This window comes from Schistocerca serialis, chromosome 3 (genome assembly GCF_023864345.2).
Source record: "Schistocerca serialis cubense isolate TAMUIC-IGC-003099 chromosome 3, iqSchSeri2.2, whole genome shotgun sequence".
Classification (NCBI taxonomy): Eukaryota; Metazoa; Arthropoda; class Insecta; order Orthoptera; family Acrididae; genus Schistocerca; species Schistocerca serialis.
The window spans coordinates 663,199,967-663,217,213 of NC_064640.1; the positions used below are offsets into that span (position 1 = coordinate 663,199,967).

The 17,247-nt window shown below is 37.1% G+C and overlaps 1 protein-coding gene across 2 annotated transcripts in view; it reads left to right on the top strand.

Annotated features, from left to right (window-relative positions):
- Positions 1-309: 309 nt before the first annotated feature.
- LOC126470545 (myotubularin-related protein 2) overlaps positions 310-17,247 on the top strand; it is a 190,249-nt gene continuing 173,311 nt past the window's right edge. Inside the window, exons 1-3 of one of the 2 annotated variants that reach the window (XM_050098477.1) lie at positions 310-465; positions 2,800-3,015; positions 3,124-3,225. In XM_050098477.1, coding sequence (XP_049954434.1) covers positions 2,872-3,015; positions 3,124-3,225 — 246 coding nt within the window. In that variant the 5' untranslated portion in view covers positions 310-465; positions 2,800-2,871. The remainder of the gene's footprint in view (positions 466-2,799; positions 3,016-3,123; positions 3,226-17,247) is intronic. The other variant, XM_050098478.1, reaches the window with a different exon arrangement.

Below are 17,247 nucleotides of genomic sequence, written 5' to 3' on the forward strand. Positions count from 1 at the left end.
AGCTCTACTAATTAATCACGTATACTGAAGGTCTAGAAAACCTTTACGACCGTATATGTGTCCGCATCTATCATTTCAATTGGTGAGCTATTGGAAACTAACCATCTAGAATTGTGACAGCAGTGTGTGGAGAAGGTAGCTCATGCTATCACTGCAATTTGAATTGTACTGCAATATGAACCGTAATGCCGCTAACTGTGGCAACAATTTAGTTGTATATGGAAGCCCTGCATGCATTGCGAACATATCGATTGTATCAGGGTTTGTATCGATTACAGCCAGCTCTTGTGTATTATATCTGTGGTTTGTTGATTTACAAAACTATGTGTGGGATGTGATTGCAGTATGGAATACACGGTAGGAAAGGGTTGGGGGTGTGTATTTGTATGTTGGAAAATGTAGGACGTAGGTAGACGCAGTATGAAGAATGTTAACATTTCGGTGTCCGGTGTTGTGTAGTATGTGGTAAGCTACTTTTTAGATTATTGTATATCATGAATACGTTTTTCTTCTTGTACGCGCACCTTTTGTAGCTGTGTTTACAAATTTTTGCCGGAATACCACGCCTTTGTTTATTTTTGTAGTTTCATTCAGTGGTTGTGATAGTTACTTTTGATGTGCTATGGTCATGTGGCTGTGTGCAACACAGTCGGAGTTAGCTCATCTGTCAAAAGAAGCTCATAACCTTTATGTCATGTGATTTTGAAAACCTTTTTTCCCTATTCTTACTTCTTAGTATTGACTTCCATACTAATTAAATATTACCCCGGTGTGCTTAAGATTTGCCCAGGAAATCACAGTTTATTGTTTCCCTCTTATTTTTCTTTGTGCAAAGTGTTAGAACTACATCGATACTTGGAAACAGCTGTGAAGTGCGACGCAGGTGTCCTTCCAGTTGTGCCACTTCTTATAGCTTTTCCTCCCGTTCTATTCGCGTATGAACCACGGAACAAAGTATTGTTTGAATACCTTTTTACACGCGCTGTCATTATCTAATCCCATCCTGGTCCACACTAGAACAGTACATAGAGGTTGCAGTATTTTCCTAGAATCTTCACTTTATGCTTGTTTTTGAACCTTTGCAAGTAGACTTTGGCAGACTAGTTTGCGTCAATCGTCAAACTGTTTGCTAGTTCTGGTTTTCAGCAACTCTTTGACGCTCTCTCAAGGATCAAACAAACCTGTGATTATTCATGGTGCATTTTTGTTAAACCTAAGCATAAGACTTATTTATGACTAGATGTGTGTATAATTGTATTTGTGTAGTACTAAATGTAATGTAAATGGTGCAAACACTGATAAGACTTGTGGTTCTTATTCGATAAAAAAAAGTGGTAGTAGACCGCCACCCCTTGACTTCTAGGTTGTGGGGTAAAAGTTGCTAATAGGACCTCTCCTGCATTTTACGTAATTTATGTATGATATAGATATGCATCAATATACTCGGGAGACTTGTTCATTATTTAATACAGATTTTCAGAATTAATCATATCATTGTAGCATTCAGCATTAACTTTGGCTAAATGAATTAAATATGGCATGAACATAAACATCACATCACGTTACACTACAGATCAATCTGTTACGACAATGTTTATTTGGTAGCCCCTATTCACATTCATTGGTACTGCCAACTTGTATCCAAATTATCAACTTCTGAGCTAATGTAGACGTTGGGCTACACTGGCCCTCAGTTCATCACCACACTCACACTCAATTTTGTTAGTAGGTATCTCATGTTTGATGTTCGCATGGAAATGAGTGCTACTAAATATCTCTGGAAGAGTGTACTTGTGTTTAAAATGTTGTGCTACAGTCTGCATATGAGGGTGTCATGGGTGTCAGATGGAAATGTCTAATAGTAGTCTTAGCAGGACATAAGTGTACCCAGTTCTATGAAACTGAATAAATAGTACCTGCATGATATATATATGTGGTTTGACACTCGAAGCACTTTATGAAACTTTGCTATTAATATTGGATTTCTTGTTTGAATTATGTGAAAATACTTTCAATAATTCAAGATCATCATGACTCAATATACACGCACAGACCTAGTATTTGAAGTGTAGATAACATAACTTGCATATAAACCACCACACTAGGAAAGCTCTATGCTATAAAATGGTACTCTTCCATGTCCACATTCTGTGAGTCTTCTAACTCCAGTCATCCACATGTTGCATATAATAATTGAGACTCCTAATAAGTACTAAAAATTGTGGCAACTCGACTACAATTGAGTACTGATGAATTATTGATATCCATTTGTGATGTTTACTTTTGATTTGGTTAACAGTGCCAGATTTGGTGCACTGGGAACTAGTAAGATCACAGCTTGGGTAGTTAGTGTTGAAAATTTGTTTGAGAAGCATTTGGTTGGATGTATAATGTAGCTGTAAACCAGAATTCTGTATTCAGTTTTCTTTATTAGCTTTTGTGTTTTTGTCCACATAACCTCACGCAATTCCCATTACGAGATGGCTGTGATGAACACACTATGTTTCATAGTCTAATTGAGGTGAATGGAAGGAAACTTGCAACATGAAGCATTCTTCTCAGAAAATTTTCATACTTTCTGCAACATGAGTTTCTATTTGTTTATTTTGACTTAGGCTATTAAATTTAGCTAAGTTGTCGATACATTTACCATGTATGTTTAAGCAAGTAATGGTTCATATTTAAACTGTGCAAATTCTGCATGATTATTAATGTGCTGCTCACAGATATAATGAACATCTGTTGTGTATGAAAAATTGTTATGCACAATTATTACTATTTTTTAATATGGTTTTGCAGGTGTTTGGTGCAGTCTGTGGTGAAGGCACTTGCAGTAAATAACCTTACATTGTGATCACATAAGCTTTAACTATGGATAAAAAGGATAGTTCAGAACTGTTATCTGTAATTAGTTCAAACTCTGATGAGGCTGTGAATTCGAAGAATGCTAGTTCTGATTCTTTGGGCTCAGATTCAAAGTCTAGTTCCTTGAATTCAAAATTGGGACAAGATTCGGTAAGTTTCACTTTAAATTTTTCAAAGCATGTTTATTAGGTAAGAGAATGACTGTAGCAGCAGCAATCCTTTTGCAAATATCTAGTAAAACCTGTCTGTTATCTGTAGGCAAGTTCAGACAAAGGCTCTCCTTCTAAGAGCTACTGCTCATCCAGTTCTACTTCAACTGAAAATGTAGTCTCAACCCTTGAAAGCAAATTTAAGACCAAAGTAAGTAGTCATGTTAGTAAAAAGTTTGAAAGGTTGGAATGATATTTGTGGCAGTGTTATTCAAATTAGTGTTTTGTGTATTTAATGGCATGCAGATGTAATGGGACTATGTCAGTGGTATTTCGTTATATAAGATTTTTAAAGCTTCACACAGAATTGTATCTAACCAGCATAGCTTCAACAGATTTCTATGAATGAATGTTTTCGTTTGCATGTTTTCCAATTCTTTCGTCTGCGGAAAATGTATTTTTGCTGTTGAGATTGTAGTAAACAAAACTTATGTACCACTAACCTTATGCAAATTTTAAACAGGGATTGTTTGTAGCTACATAAATGATGATAGATCAAACAGAGAAAAGTACCTGTGAACACTAGCAACTTGGAGATTATAGCTGACAGCGATCAGTGGGCTTATGGTAATAGCTTATCAGGGTATAGGCTACACCATTTAGCAGCCAGGCATTAGAACTGAGAATTCAATACTGCTGAATTAGAGAAAGCTAAAAAAAATTTATATTTCACGTAGTGTGGAGCTTTTGAATGGGTAGGTGAGTGTGGGAAAGTTAAAAGTATTATAGGTAGGTGTATGTTCCGTGGGTTCGCAGCTCGTGGTCTTGCGGTAGCATTCTCGCTTCCCGCACGCAGGGTCCCGGGTTCGTTTCCTGGCGGGGTCAGGGATTTTCCCTGCCCCAAGATTACTGGGTGTTGTTGTGTTGTCTTCATCATCATCATTCATCCTCATTATGGTCGGAGGAAGGCAATGGCAAACAACCTCTGCTAGGACCTTACCTTGTAGGCAGTGTGGGTCACCTGCATCGTCCCCTACGCTCCTCGGAGTATGAGACATCATCATAATGTTCCTTGGAAGGAATAATTGAAGCTCATGATTTGGAGCATTGGCAAAAGATTAAAGGAAATACTAGAAAGATAAGACATACAGTTTTAACAAATAAATGAACACTGTAAGATTGGTGTTTAATAAGCCATCCATGGCAAGGTCATTAAAGGTGGAGCACAAGATTAGGGTACGAAATTGGTTAATTTTCATAGTAACTCTCATGGAATTTGCCGTAAGTGCTCAATGAAGAAGTTGTATCTGGGTTTTTGCCCAAGTGTTTGAAACATTGCCTTCCCAACTGGAAGTCCAGTGCCTCGCAACTGCGCCACCTCACTCAGTACATATAGATCGAGAGGTGATGACAGTTAACAAGGGTGTAAAACTCTCCATCCACATGCACACTTGAGAATGAAGAACCTGTAGTGTGAAATCTTAAAAAGTAGAATTTTTCATCAAATTAACTGCAGATTCCGCAATTAAGTCTGACTGAGTGTACAAAATGCTGTCAGCAAATGCAGATGTTACCCTAAATAAGTTCATGTAAGGAGAAAAAGTAGTGCAGACAGATTTTTGGAAAGTACAATTCAATCACATGACAAGGTGATTTCTGGGTGTGGTCATTGTTGTTGTGATGTGCACCAAGTAATAAAATCAGTGTGGAAGTGATATTGATGTCATATTACTGTCACTTACCTTGAACTGCTAGAAGATGTAGATACAGAACAAACTTTAAATGTCACTACCACAAAGGTATCTGTAAATCGCGGACTATCTTGTCTCCCCAATTGGCATTGGCATACAGATTTAATTGGAATGTTTTACCTGTGAAATCGAAACTGAAGATAACTATTTGGTCTCTAATCACCTCATTGTCTATGTACAATGGTTAAACTGTAACTTTACATCTTTCACCTGTATTTTAATTGTTGATAAGGCAAGTTGTGGAAGTGTTTTTAATAATTGGGGAAGAGGCAGACTGACTCATGTGTTTATCAGTAGTAATCTCTTGCTGTTTCAGCATGCACATTAAAGACACTGATGTTTAGTTCCCAAAACCCTGTTAACATCACTACCAATACTATTAAATGAACGTATAATTCCAGATATGGGGCACTCCTGATCTTGTCTTTTGTCATAAGACACATACTTCACATCTGCCAGGATTTGTAGCTGGTATGTAAAGAATTTTCATAGATTACATTCATATAGTGAATGTCTGCTGAGCACTGTTTGAAGCAAAGAGGTTGTTTTAGCTCCATTTGTCACAATTGTAGATTGAGATAGTAAGATTAGCAGTGGCATCTGACAAAGTCTAGTGCTTAGTATTTACAGTCAGTGATGTGTGGTGAGGTGCATGAAGTAATAAAAGATAATGAGGATACTTCATGAGTAAAATAAGAAAGTAAATGATGCTACTGGAAATAATTTGCCGACAGCAGCAAATAAATTCCATTCCCCCACCCCTCCTTTCTTTACAAAGTTGGAGTAGAAATTATTTAACTTAGCTGTGTATTGAATTGGGGGACACCTGCGCAAAGCATGGGGACTCAGACAGACCAAGAAATGGTCAGATTTCTTCAGTCATGTGTGAACGTCACCCATGGGAAATTTTATTTAATTGTTACTTACCCTTCTTGCATCTCTGTACTGGATCTTACAGACAGAAATACATACCAGAATGAGAACTGAACTGTGCTGAATACATACATAGTGTCAGTCCATATTTTGACTAGAAATTTGACATCCTGTATATGTGTTGTGTTCAGAAAGTATAAGCAATTTTCATTTTTTGGAAGTAATTTTATTTATTCGTGTACATTAATGTTTTATCCTTCAAAATAGTCTCCGTTAGATATTATACACTTATGCCAGCACTTCTTACAATCCCCAAAACACTTCTATAACTCAGTCTTTGGGATAAAACTTAGCTCTTTCAGCAGTTAACTTTTAACCTGTCATGCAGGGTAGCCATGCGGTCTGAAACGTCCTGCCACAGTTTGCGCAGCCCCGCCACCCCACGCCCCCCCTCCAAGAGGTTTGAGTCCTCCCTCAGGGGTGTGTGTGTGTGTGTGTGTGTGTGTGTGTGTGTGTGTGTGTGTGTGTGTGTGTGAGACCACATATTTCCAAAATTAAATCTCATTTGTGCTTCGAAAACAATGGATCTTTAAGGTTCTTGTTATTTTTGTAAACAGATAAAAGTTACATGGGGCCATATCTGGTGAATATGCAGGCTTGGCCATCATTACACAGGGTGTATACGACCCGGGAGATCTGGAAAAAACTCGGGAATTTTTCATCCAGGAGAAAGCTGGGAAAAACCTGGGATATTTTTAGAATTCCGGGAATTTTTCGTTGTTTTACTTTTCAGTTAGATTTTTGTAATTTTGACAGGTAAGAACCGATACTCCAACAAAGGATATTACTGTATCCCGCTACTGCAGAATAATATTTCAACAATACAACATAAACGAGAGAGAAAAATGAAAATAACTTAAATTGCAAAGGAAATGTGCCATATAAGATGACGACACACAGTGCTCATGCAAGCGTCTGCCAATTGAAAATGTGTCAAAGGCTTTAGGAAGAGCAGTGCTTCATAACAACAAATTGCCTCCAATCTATGGGGAAAAGAGGGTGCCAAATTAATATTCTTGATGAAAAAAACTTGTTTCACGAAGCGCCTAGCATCCAGCGCACATTTGTCTTATCGATTATTCGTATGATTTTGAAACGCTTCCCTGTTAGTTTTTGAGTATTTTGAACACATTTTAAGTTGATTTCTGAATGAATCATAAGTTGACTTATGAATTCATGCATAGTGTATGTGATGTCTCTGTCAGGAGAATCCTCGTCGCATCTAGAAATAAACTTTCTGCAGACAAAGGAGGACGGGGCTATAATGAGCTGAGGGAGTAAAGCCGAACAGATGAATGCCAATCGCTGTCTGATTATGTGGTTGATTGGTTTTGCGAATGATCAGCATAATTACTAGAGAAATCCATAGATTCAGACTACCAGAATGGAAATAAACGACTGACAAGAATAAAAGGTGAGAAAGATTATGTACTATCTTCTCGGTGTATCCAAGAAAATGAAATTTTGACAGAAAATTTTTGGCCAGATCGCTACAGTAGTGAGGACTAGTAGTTCAGTCCCCAGCTAGCAGCCGCATAAGTTGTATACTGGAAGTAACGCAGAAAACGTGTTGTTCGAACACGTAATGACGCCTAACCGGAAAATAATTGCGGGATAACTAAACCTGTGATTCTGGCAGGGTTAGTGAAGTTAATCGGCGAACAAATTTTGACAGTGGAAGCAATAGCTACAGAATTGGTGATGACAAGATTGTTTGTTAGAACGAGGAAGGAGAAGAAATGGGGACATCACACAAATTATGGAAGAATAAGACGATTCCAAATTTACATAAAAATTTTGTAATACTACTTTTTGATGTCATGCTTGAGAAGCTGGTGCGTATGAATGAAATGTGAAACTGTTTCCTAACATAAAGCTTCTTGCTCGTAGTAGGCCTAATAACCATTTGATATTGGTACTTCGTGGATTATATTCTGTCATGTTATAAAAATGGCCATTTGTGCCAAAACAGTCTTGTTTATTTGGTGTGTTACAAAATTGCTGCTATATTAGAAAGGCCTATTTTGTTTTATCTGGCAGACAAAATAGACGTAATCAGATCGAGAAACCACACCAGTCTTGGGTATTATTTGTATTAACAGCTTTTTCAGTATTAGATAACGACATTTCGATTTTTCATGTAGAAAAACATTTGACGAACTTTGATGTGGTAATAGATCCTTTCGCAGAAAGGAAAGCATGCCATGTAAAGCTGTAGCAGGATTAGAGAGAAAAAAAAATGCTAGGGGCTAAGGTGTGAAGAAATGTGCAATTTATTGCTTAACTCTTGTCAGTATTGGTTTTATGTATCCTATATTTAATTTTATGTCACACAAAACAGCAAGTTATTAACTAATAGACAAGAAAGAGTTCAAATTTTCTGAAGAGTTCTTGTTCTCTCGATTACAAATAATCCCATGCACTATTAATTGTGAGATTTTTTTAAAGAGGGGCAGGCTGTCAAACTAGCCTACTGGGAGAAGGAGAGCCACCACAGGACATATCAATTTCCACTCTCCTGAATATAGTTTGGACGTGCGGTGGAAAAATGCTTTATGAAGAGTCGTGGCACTGCACTTTGGCATACTTAAGACCAAATAATATGTCTTGCATTTCCTCGAATACATATGTTTTATGTTTCAGACTTTTCAGGAAGATGTGCACTACGAGATGAACATACTTTGAAAATTAGATTTTTTTTTTTTTTTCTAGTATTGACCCGGTTCGCAAATGTTGTAGATCCGGGGCTGATGCGCAGAGCAGTCTGAGTTATAGTGGGTAGTCTTCACGTGGCCCGTGTTTACATTTAGTGATTTTGCTGTTTCTCCCCTTCGTTTACACTCACATCAAATGAAAACAAAATGGATATCTGTGGCCGGGAGCTCTCAAGTGAATTGAAACACATTCACATAATTACGGAAGGCTGAAATATGTCATTAGTTTCAGATTTTATTTTATTTCCACCTTTCTGACAGTCAAGCATTAATTGCCTCGCGGAAAAATGAAGTTGTTTTTGTCTGTTTGCTAAAGAAATTTGACTTTTGTTAACCTTTTTCGCAGAGGCAGTCAATTATTTGAAATGAAATGTTTAATTCCACAGCACTGGCTAGATTAAATTGTTCACTGCATTTCAAGTGCATGTTTTCATTTTCTAGCATGTATGGCATTATGCCGTAATAAAGAACCAAACATGATATGATACAGTACTGGTGCTCCAAGAAAATTTACATCCCGAAAACCACACTGAAAAGCTCAATATCAGGTCGAGGTCTACTTCATTGGGAATCTGGACATATGATTCTGCCTTTTAAATGTGCACATTTTAATATGGTTCACGAAATTCCGATGCTCTTGCAGTATCCTCTGATGTCTTGTTTCTTTTATGACATAAAGTATGATCTTTCAATGTTTTACGCGTACATACATACGGGCTTCCTCCGTCATGATAGCCACCCAAGCGCAGTGTTGCCTGTTATCTGCACACTCTGGCAACTGCTGAAACAAACCTATTTCTAACAGGTCGCGGGAAAATATTGCGAATGGTGGTTTGAAAAGTGTTACTTTCAAAATAAATATCCTTTTACGAAAGTTTAAGTATGTGCAACAATGTACCATGAATTTATTAAATCACAGAGCATTTGACTCTCATTTAAAAATCAACTCTTTGATGACGAGCCATTTAGAAGAATTTCGACCCCTGAAGATCAGACATTTGTCATCATTAAAAATTTTACTGGCACATTTGTGTATATATCTTAAAGTGTAACATGCCCAAAAAAGATCAACAGTATATGTGAAAGCTTAGCTTCTCTTGCAGCTCGAGACCAATATTATATGTGAAAGCTTTGCTTTTCTTGTAGCAACACTATGTATATTAATTTAAAGTATTAACTTTCCCTGTTTATGTGTTCATGCTACTTAACAGTGATGTTGCTGTTGGCTGACTACATCGCGTGTCCTATGCTCTGAATATCTGCTGTCATTGGCTGGCGAGATCACATGACATGAGCTACGAACGGCTTACAAAAGCGCATCGAAATTTTTATTTCAATGATTCGGGAAGTAACATGCGGTGTTTGGTGGAATTCCAATGTGTACTTTCGTAATACGAAAATACACAGCGTACATGTTGCTGCACATCAAAGATATTTCCAAAACATATCTTTTTCCCTGAGTTTCATTTTATGAAGTGCCGGGAAATTGCACACCTGTGTATAAAACTATAACCATTCAAAGGATTGATAAGGGAAAATATACTGTCACCTGGGAGAAAGTGTATTTCTAACAGGGAAATCAGGGAAAAATATGGGAATTTTTTTTCCTTGTCCACGTATACACCCTGTTACAGTGTTCTTCAAAAATTTCATGAACAAGCAATGAAGTGTGAGCAGGGTCATTTGGCACAAATCTTGCTGTCGCAAGTTTCATACCCAAAACATATGAAAAGATTTCGTGGCATGAGCCAATTAATGTGCCAACATCATCACCAAGTTTTCTGATTCTGCAATTGTTCAAAATCATTTCTTCTGCATTTTTCATGTTTTCAACAGTTGTGCTGGAGTATCCAGAACACTCATCATCTTAGACTTGAAGGCCATCTTGGAAACACTTATACCACTGGTAAACCCTTGTTTTGCACATAGCGGACTCGTCAAAAGCAACATTCAACATTTCCAAAACATTGTTAAATTTCATACAATTTTTATAGCAAAATTCTGTTACCCATTTTTAAAATAAATAAATAATCACCACTAGTAAATGAACACCTGTTTTCTTGACAACTGACTACAGACTAAACATACAGTATGGTTACCAGTGTACAGATACGTTTCAGGCATGTTTATCAACACAAAGAAAAATCGTGCAAGTTGGACTAATAATACATTTGTAGTTTCTAAATGCCCTACATTTTTTAACCTCACAGATGGAACATTAGAATAAAAGCAGTAGGAATGAACATGGGACTAGAGTGAATTAAATTAATGGAAATAGTAAGTTCTTGGTAGATCAAAACTATGTGCTGGATCGAGACTCGAACTCCAGGAGAGCTTCTTTGAGGTTTGGTAGATGAGACGAGGTACTGGTGGATTTAAAGCTGTGGAGAATGAGTTGAGAGTCGAGCTTTGGTTGCTCAGTTGGTAGAGCACAAAAGGTTAATGTTCAGAGGTAGAGTCTTGGTCCAGCACACAGTTTTAATCTGCCAAGAAGTTCCATATTGGTGTGCACTCCATTGCAGATTGTAAATTTCATTCTTGTTAATGGAAATAGTTGCCCAGAATAAATTTTTCACTCTGCAGTGAAGTTTGCACTGTTATGAAACTTCCTGACAGATTAAAACTGTGTGCCAGACTGGGAAAACCTCGTCTTTCACACATAATGGTCTTACCAACAGAGCTTTTGACACATGATTCACAACCTGCCTTCACAGACTTATTTCTGCTAATACCTTTCTCTCATTATGTCACATGATTTTAATCTTTAAGAAAAGTTTTAGATCAAAGCACACTCCACTCCATAGTGAAAGATTCATTCTGGGAACAGTCTCCTGGAACCAACACTGTGGCTAAGCCATTTCCCCACGTCATTTTTGCTAGAAGTGCTGGTGCTACTATCCATGCAAGAAAACTTTCATGAAGCTCGGAAAGTAAGCAATAGGTATTGGTAGAAGTAGAGCTGCATTGGCAGACTGAGTTGTGCCTGGATAGCTCAGTTTAAGGGCATTGACCTCAAAAAGTTTCAGGTTCAAGTTCTGGTTTGGCACAGTTTTAATGTACCAGGAATATTTGGTATTTTGATACCAGCGGATTTATAAACACACAGCACAAACACAGTTAAGCGATACGGAAAAGAGTGAAGGGTAGGGATTGCAGATGATGGAATGGTATAGGAATGAAATTGTGCACTGTCTGACAAAAGTATCTGGACACCCCTATATAAAGAGGAATTGACCACTAGATGTCGTAAGAGGCAGCCCCACCAGTATAAAAGAAAGTAGAGAGTATTGTGTTTCAGTACAGATATTGTGTTTCAGTACAGAAGCAGTAAGGGCAGAATGGGTCAGCCAGGAGAGCTCAGTGACTTTGAACCTGCACTAATTTTTGAACTTCAGCCAATCAATCAGGGAAATTTTAACACTTGTAAAGCTGCCAGAGTCAACTGTCGGTGAAGTGACTGTGAAGTGGAAATGCGGAGGACCAACCACAGCTAAACTAAGACTACAGGCAGACATTATCTGCTGGTGGACAGGGAATGTTGAGATTTGCAGAGGATGATTGTAAAAAAAAAAGGATAAAATCAGCAGAAGGAATCACTTTTAAGTCCAAAGTGCTATCAACAGTCCAGCTAGCACAACTCCTGTGTGTAGGGCATTAAAAAGACTGGGGTACAGTGGTTGAGCAGGTTCTCATAATCCACACATTTCAGTATTCAGTGCTAAGCAACACTTGAGGTGATGTAAACAGTGATGCAGTTGGACAGTGGATGGCAGCCAATGAGTGATTTGGAACAATGAATCATGATATATCTTACGGCATTCTGATGGAAGTGTTTGCTGAATGCTTCAAGAACGTCGCCTACCGTTATGGGTAGTTTCATCATTGAAGTGTGGAGGAAGGAAGAGGTTTTACAGTATAGATGTGTATTTCATGGTTAGAGTATGATCTGCTTATTGCACTTAAAATACTAAAAGTGGGAGGATATGAACACATTGTACAGCATCGTGTACAGCATGTATTACTTGAACAACTCGGAGACGATGATTGTTTGTATCGTTATCAGCATGACAGTGCATCCTGTCCAAGCAGGTCTGTGAGGCAATGGTGTGTGGATTATAACATTCTTGAAATGTACTAGCCTGTCCGAAGTCCCAACCCGAACTTGGTGGAACACTATTGGGATGTTAGAATGTCAACTATGCTCCAGATCCCAGTGTCCACCAACATCAGTCGCTACCTTCTATGGCCTTGTCCCATGAGTAAGATTGGGCTGGCATTCCTACACAGACATTCAGACAACTTATTGAAAATGTCACCATCAGAGTTCAGGCAGTTGTAAATGTGAGGAGTAGACACATCCCATATTAATGCCAGCTAGTAGTTGTCTGGATACCTGTTATCAGGTAGTGTATAATGGCAAGATGACAAACTTTCAGAACTGATAGTATGGAGCAAAATGAGAAAAATATCTAGTAAACATTAGTTCTAAAATGCATACCTTAAGAGTTTGAGCACTTGTTCCACTTTGCTACAGTGAGTATCATATCTTCTACTGAAATTTCTTTGCTTTCCATATTTTGAGAGGTGCTAATATGAATAGTACAAATAATGTCCTGTAAACAAAAGAAGAGATGTTTCACAGTAGCAAAGATGGAAAAGTTCTTGTGGCTCTTAAGGTATTCATTTTAGAACTGATATTAGTCGGCATTTTTGTCTTGTTTTGGTCCATACTAGCACCTCTGAAAGTTTTTCAGTGTAGTTCTCATTCATCCTATATGTGCACCAACCCTTAGAAATTGTAATTGGAAATGTGACATTGAGATTGGTGATTATGGAGTGTTTGGAGTTGTCATCATTATCATTAGACATATGCTACATTATTTGACAGCCTTGAAAAGTTGTAAATGTTCTTCTGACATTTCTCACTGAGCTTTTGTAGAAAGCAGCACATGAGCAAACGAGGAAAGTTCAGTCTATCATTTTCTGAGCTGCATGTTGTTTTAAAACTTCTATTACAGGCTTTAAGGTATTGCAGAGGGGAATTAATAGATAAAGTTTTGATAAAGAACCCAATTCTGGAAATGTACTGATTGGGTATAAAGAAGTTAGAAGATGGATCACTTACAAATCTCCCACTTGAAGGTATAGCAAGTTATGGTAGAGTTACACAATGCACATATTGAGAATGTTTTCCAGATCGCCTCAGTACATGCCATACAATTTTCATTAAGCTATCACATTTTCTGTGAGAAACAGGTACATTCACAACTAAAAGCATTGTTGTGGTGCTCCACAGATGTGGACCAGCATTTGAGGACTCTGTGTATGAAAGCATACATATAGATACGCCTTGTTAACAAACTGTAGGGTCACCTCTTGGGGCTTTTGCCATAGATCACATAGGTCAGAGCTAATTGTCCCTGCTGTGTGCATACCTTGAAGCTGGTGGTGTGAAAGTGATCTGATCTTAGAACTTAATTTACATACTAACTGTAAATTTCTGAACATGGGTTTTTTTTTTTTTTTAGAACTTCATCTGCTAAGTCCGCTCTACAAACCTTAGGAGCCTTTAGTAGACATTGTGAAACACTGTGTATACCAGTGGCTGGAAACTAATACATAAAGAAATTGTCAAATTTTGAAGCTGTATTGAGATTTACTGTATTTCTAGTTTACGTATCCAGATGCTCAAAACCCAGGAGGAATGGAGGACCTTGGTATAAGCATGTCCAGTTTAAAAGATGTTCCCATCAAATTGTAATCAATGTCATAGGAATAAAAACAAACATTGTAAATTTGTTAAAAACCTTCCAGATCACATTTAATATTCTATAGGTATCATTGTTAGGTGGGGTGCTGTGTTTCAAGTAAACCTTTGCATCTGGAACAAGATTAATGTGCTTAATGAGTGTTCTGAAAACGATAGACTGCTGCTCACCATGTAGTGGAGATGTTGAGTTGCAGACAGGCACAGCAAAAAGACTTCTTGACAAGTAAGCTTTCAGCCAAAAGGCTTTCTTCTGATTTAGGCAACATACAGGTACATATTCACACAAATGCAACTTGCGCACACATGACCGATATCTAGTCGCTGCCAAGGCAGCTGCTACTCAACAGCTCCACTATATGATGAGTAGCAATCTATCCATTTCATAATATTGTCATTATTCCATCCTGGATTCCTCAATTTTTTTATATATATATTTTTATCTATTGTGAACTACCCATTGTTAAAATATTTACTGAAACTGCCATTAGTGAGAACATGCCTGGTTGTGTAAAATAACAATCTATTTTTTTTTATACTGTCCAGTGTAAAAATTGAGATTCCATGTGTTGCGTGCACATTGTAGCTCAAATATATGTAGTGACATGTTGTAGGTGCTTAAAATTCTTTAATGTGACAGTGATTGTGCAAATATATACATTAGTTTTATTATAAAGTGTGTCCTTAGAAAGCTGATTCATGAAGTTTGGCAAATAAATAATGCTGTTAAAATGTTTTTGGCTCACTAATTAAATTTTAAGTTCTGTTCTGATTCAGGTGTATGTAGTTTATGCTTGGAAATTATTAGAATGACTGCTTAGTAGTAAGTGCAGATGCTTACTTTGCTTAGTAGTATGTGCAGCTGCTTATGTTGGTAGTACTTTAGTAAAGCATTAGCCTTGTAATCAGGTATGAATAAGAAATGCTGGTTTTGGTTTTCTAGATTTCTCTAGTAGAAGGAATGTGTGTGTGTGTGTGTGTGTGTGTGTGTGTGTGTGTGTGTGTGTGTGTGTGAGAGAGAGAGAGAGAGAGAGAGAGAGAGAGAGAGAGAGAGAGAGAGAGAGAGATTATAAGATTATATGTTTTCATCCTTTAGTTGATTACGCTCCCATTAAATTTTTCCTGATACATTAAATTCCTTTTGGATCAAGACATGAAGATAGGATTTTTTGTTGCTGTCATTGATTGAGCTGGGACAGACATGACTTCAAGTTGAGTAGTAAGCTGAAGCTTTGAACGGTTCAACAAGACACACAGTCAACTGGAATTCTCCTCACAAAAGACTGACATTTAAGTTCAGGTTACATCATTTTAACTTATTGTGGAATTTTGATTGATGTGGGGGGGGAGTTAGTAATGAGAGAGAAGGTGAATGCATTATGAAAATAAAAAAGTAGGTAAATAGTAGTACTGGAAATAACTTGTCAACTGTAAAAAATATTATCTAGAGTAGAATTAAAGTATCTTCCATGCTGCTTGCAAGCAGAGCTCCACATTTGTCAGATGATTCAAAAGGGATGGTCAAACAGCCAAAAACTGCCTTATCAATAATTTTTATTTTGAACTAGTTTGAATCTTAAGATTGACACATGTTATGAAAGGACAGTTAATTGATGTCAGACATATAAGTAAGACACAAGAACTCTCTGTATTAAGCATTATGGGTGTACAAATACTTGAAATGACGTCAGATATGTGAAGATCTTGTATCACAAACTAAAGTGTCCGTCAATCCCCAATTATCTATATAGTGTGTTCTTGTCTTGCTTGTATACTTGGATGTCAATACCCTGCCCTCTTGTATAAAATTTTTGATCATCGAAACTAATCGTAAATAAAAATGACTGATTTAGCAGCTTTTGGCAATTAAAAGTTGCAATTTCTGTATCTTTGATTTACTTATTTTGAGGACACTGATCTAAAGAATGGGATACTCGGTGCGACCATACACCATCAGAATCTGTAGTCAGGTGAGAAAAATCACCTATCAGAAATCAGTGTGTTGGATAAGAACTTTAATTTAGACTCCTGCCTTTTGTAGACAGCAGTTGCACAAAAGTTTTCAGTCTTGCTAATGTCCATTGTGAGGAAAACCAAACCACAATCCTTACACAGTTAATTTCATAAGTCCATTTTTTTTTTTCTAGTACAAACCAATATCTACATCTGTAAACATACTGCACAAGCCACAGCGTGGTGCATAGTCGGAGGTACCTTTTACTTTTATTCAGATCTCTTGAGTCAATCGTTGTTCTGTGTAAAATCGAAAATTCTGCTACCAAGATAAATTCTCTCTGGTTTAGCTGCTGCTGTCTGCTGGTGATTGCCACGTCTACTGTTTCATCACATAGTTCATAGTGTGTCCCTCATTAACTATTAAATGCATCTTTTGACACTCTATACACATTCAGTTACACAGTAAAAAAAAAAAAAAAAAAAAAAAAAAAAAAAAAAAAAAAAAATCAATAATTTTATTTATATTTTAGGGTATTAATTCATAGCTTACTCCCATTGAATTACAATATATACTGGAGGAAAAAAATTATGTTTAGTAATCTCTGGAAAAAGTATGCCATGAGACACTCCAGTCTGTTCCCTGATGTTTTACTCTATCTTTGTCTTTTCTAGTAATTCCTGCTGTGCATTTCTCCATTGCTCATCAGGCAACCCTCAGTTTTTGAATGGTTTTCTTAAAGTGCTGATCTCACTACTGTTAGTCAAAACTGATAATACACACTGACTGCAAATTTCCCTTTTCAGGCACACCAAAAGCTTAGTTTTGAAAACTGTTTATCTTTACAAACCATTTTAGGCCACTGCTTTTCAGTTTGATTCTGTACTTCTCCATCCATTAGTCTTCTTCAACCGTATTAAATGCAGAAACGCATGAGCTGGTTCTAAGATGTCATTTGTAATTTTGTACAGTATTTTTTTTTATGTTTCGGTTATACAATATTTTAGCCATATTGTAACTGATTTTTCGGCCCTTCTTTCAAACTTGCCGTATTATACTCTTCAGTTTGTCAAAATTTATCTGGGCTGTATGTGAAAAGTACAATGTCCTCTGG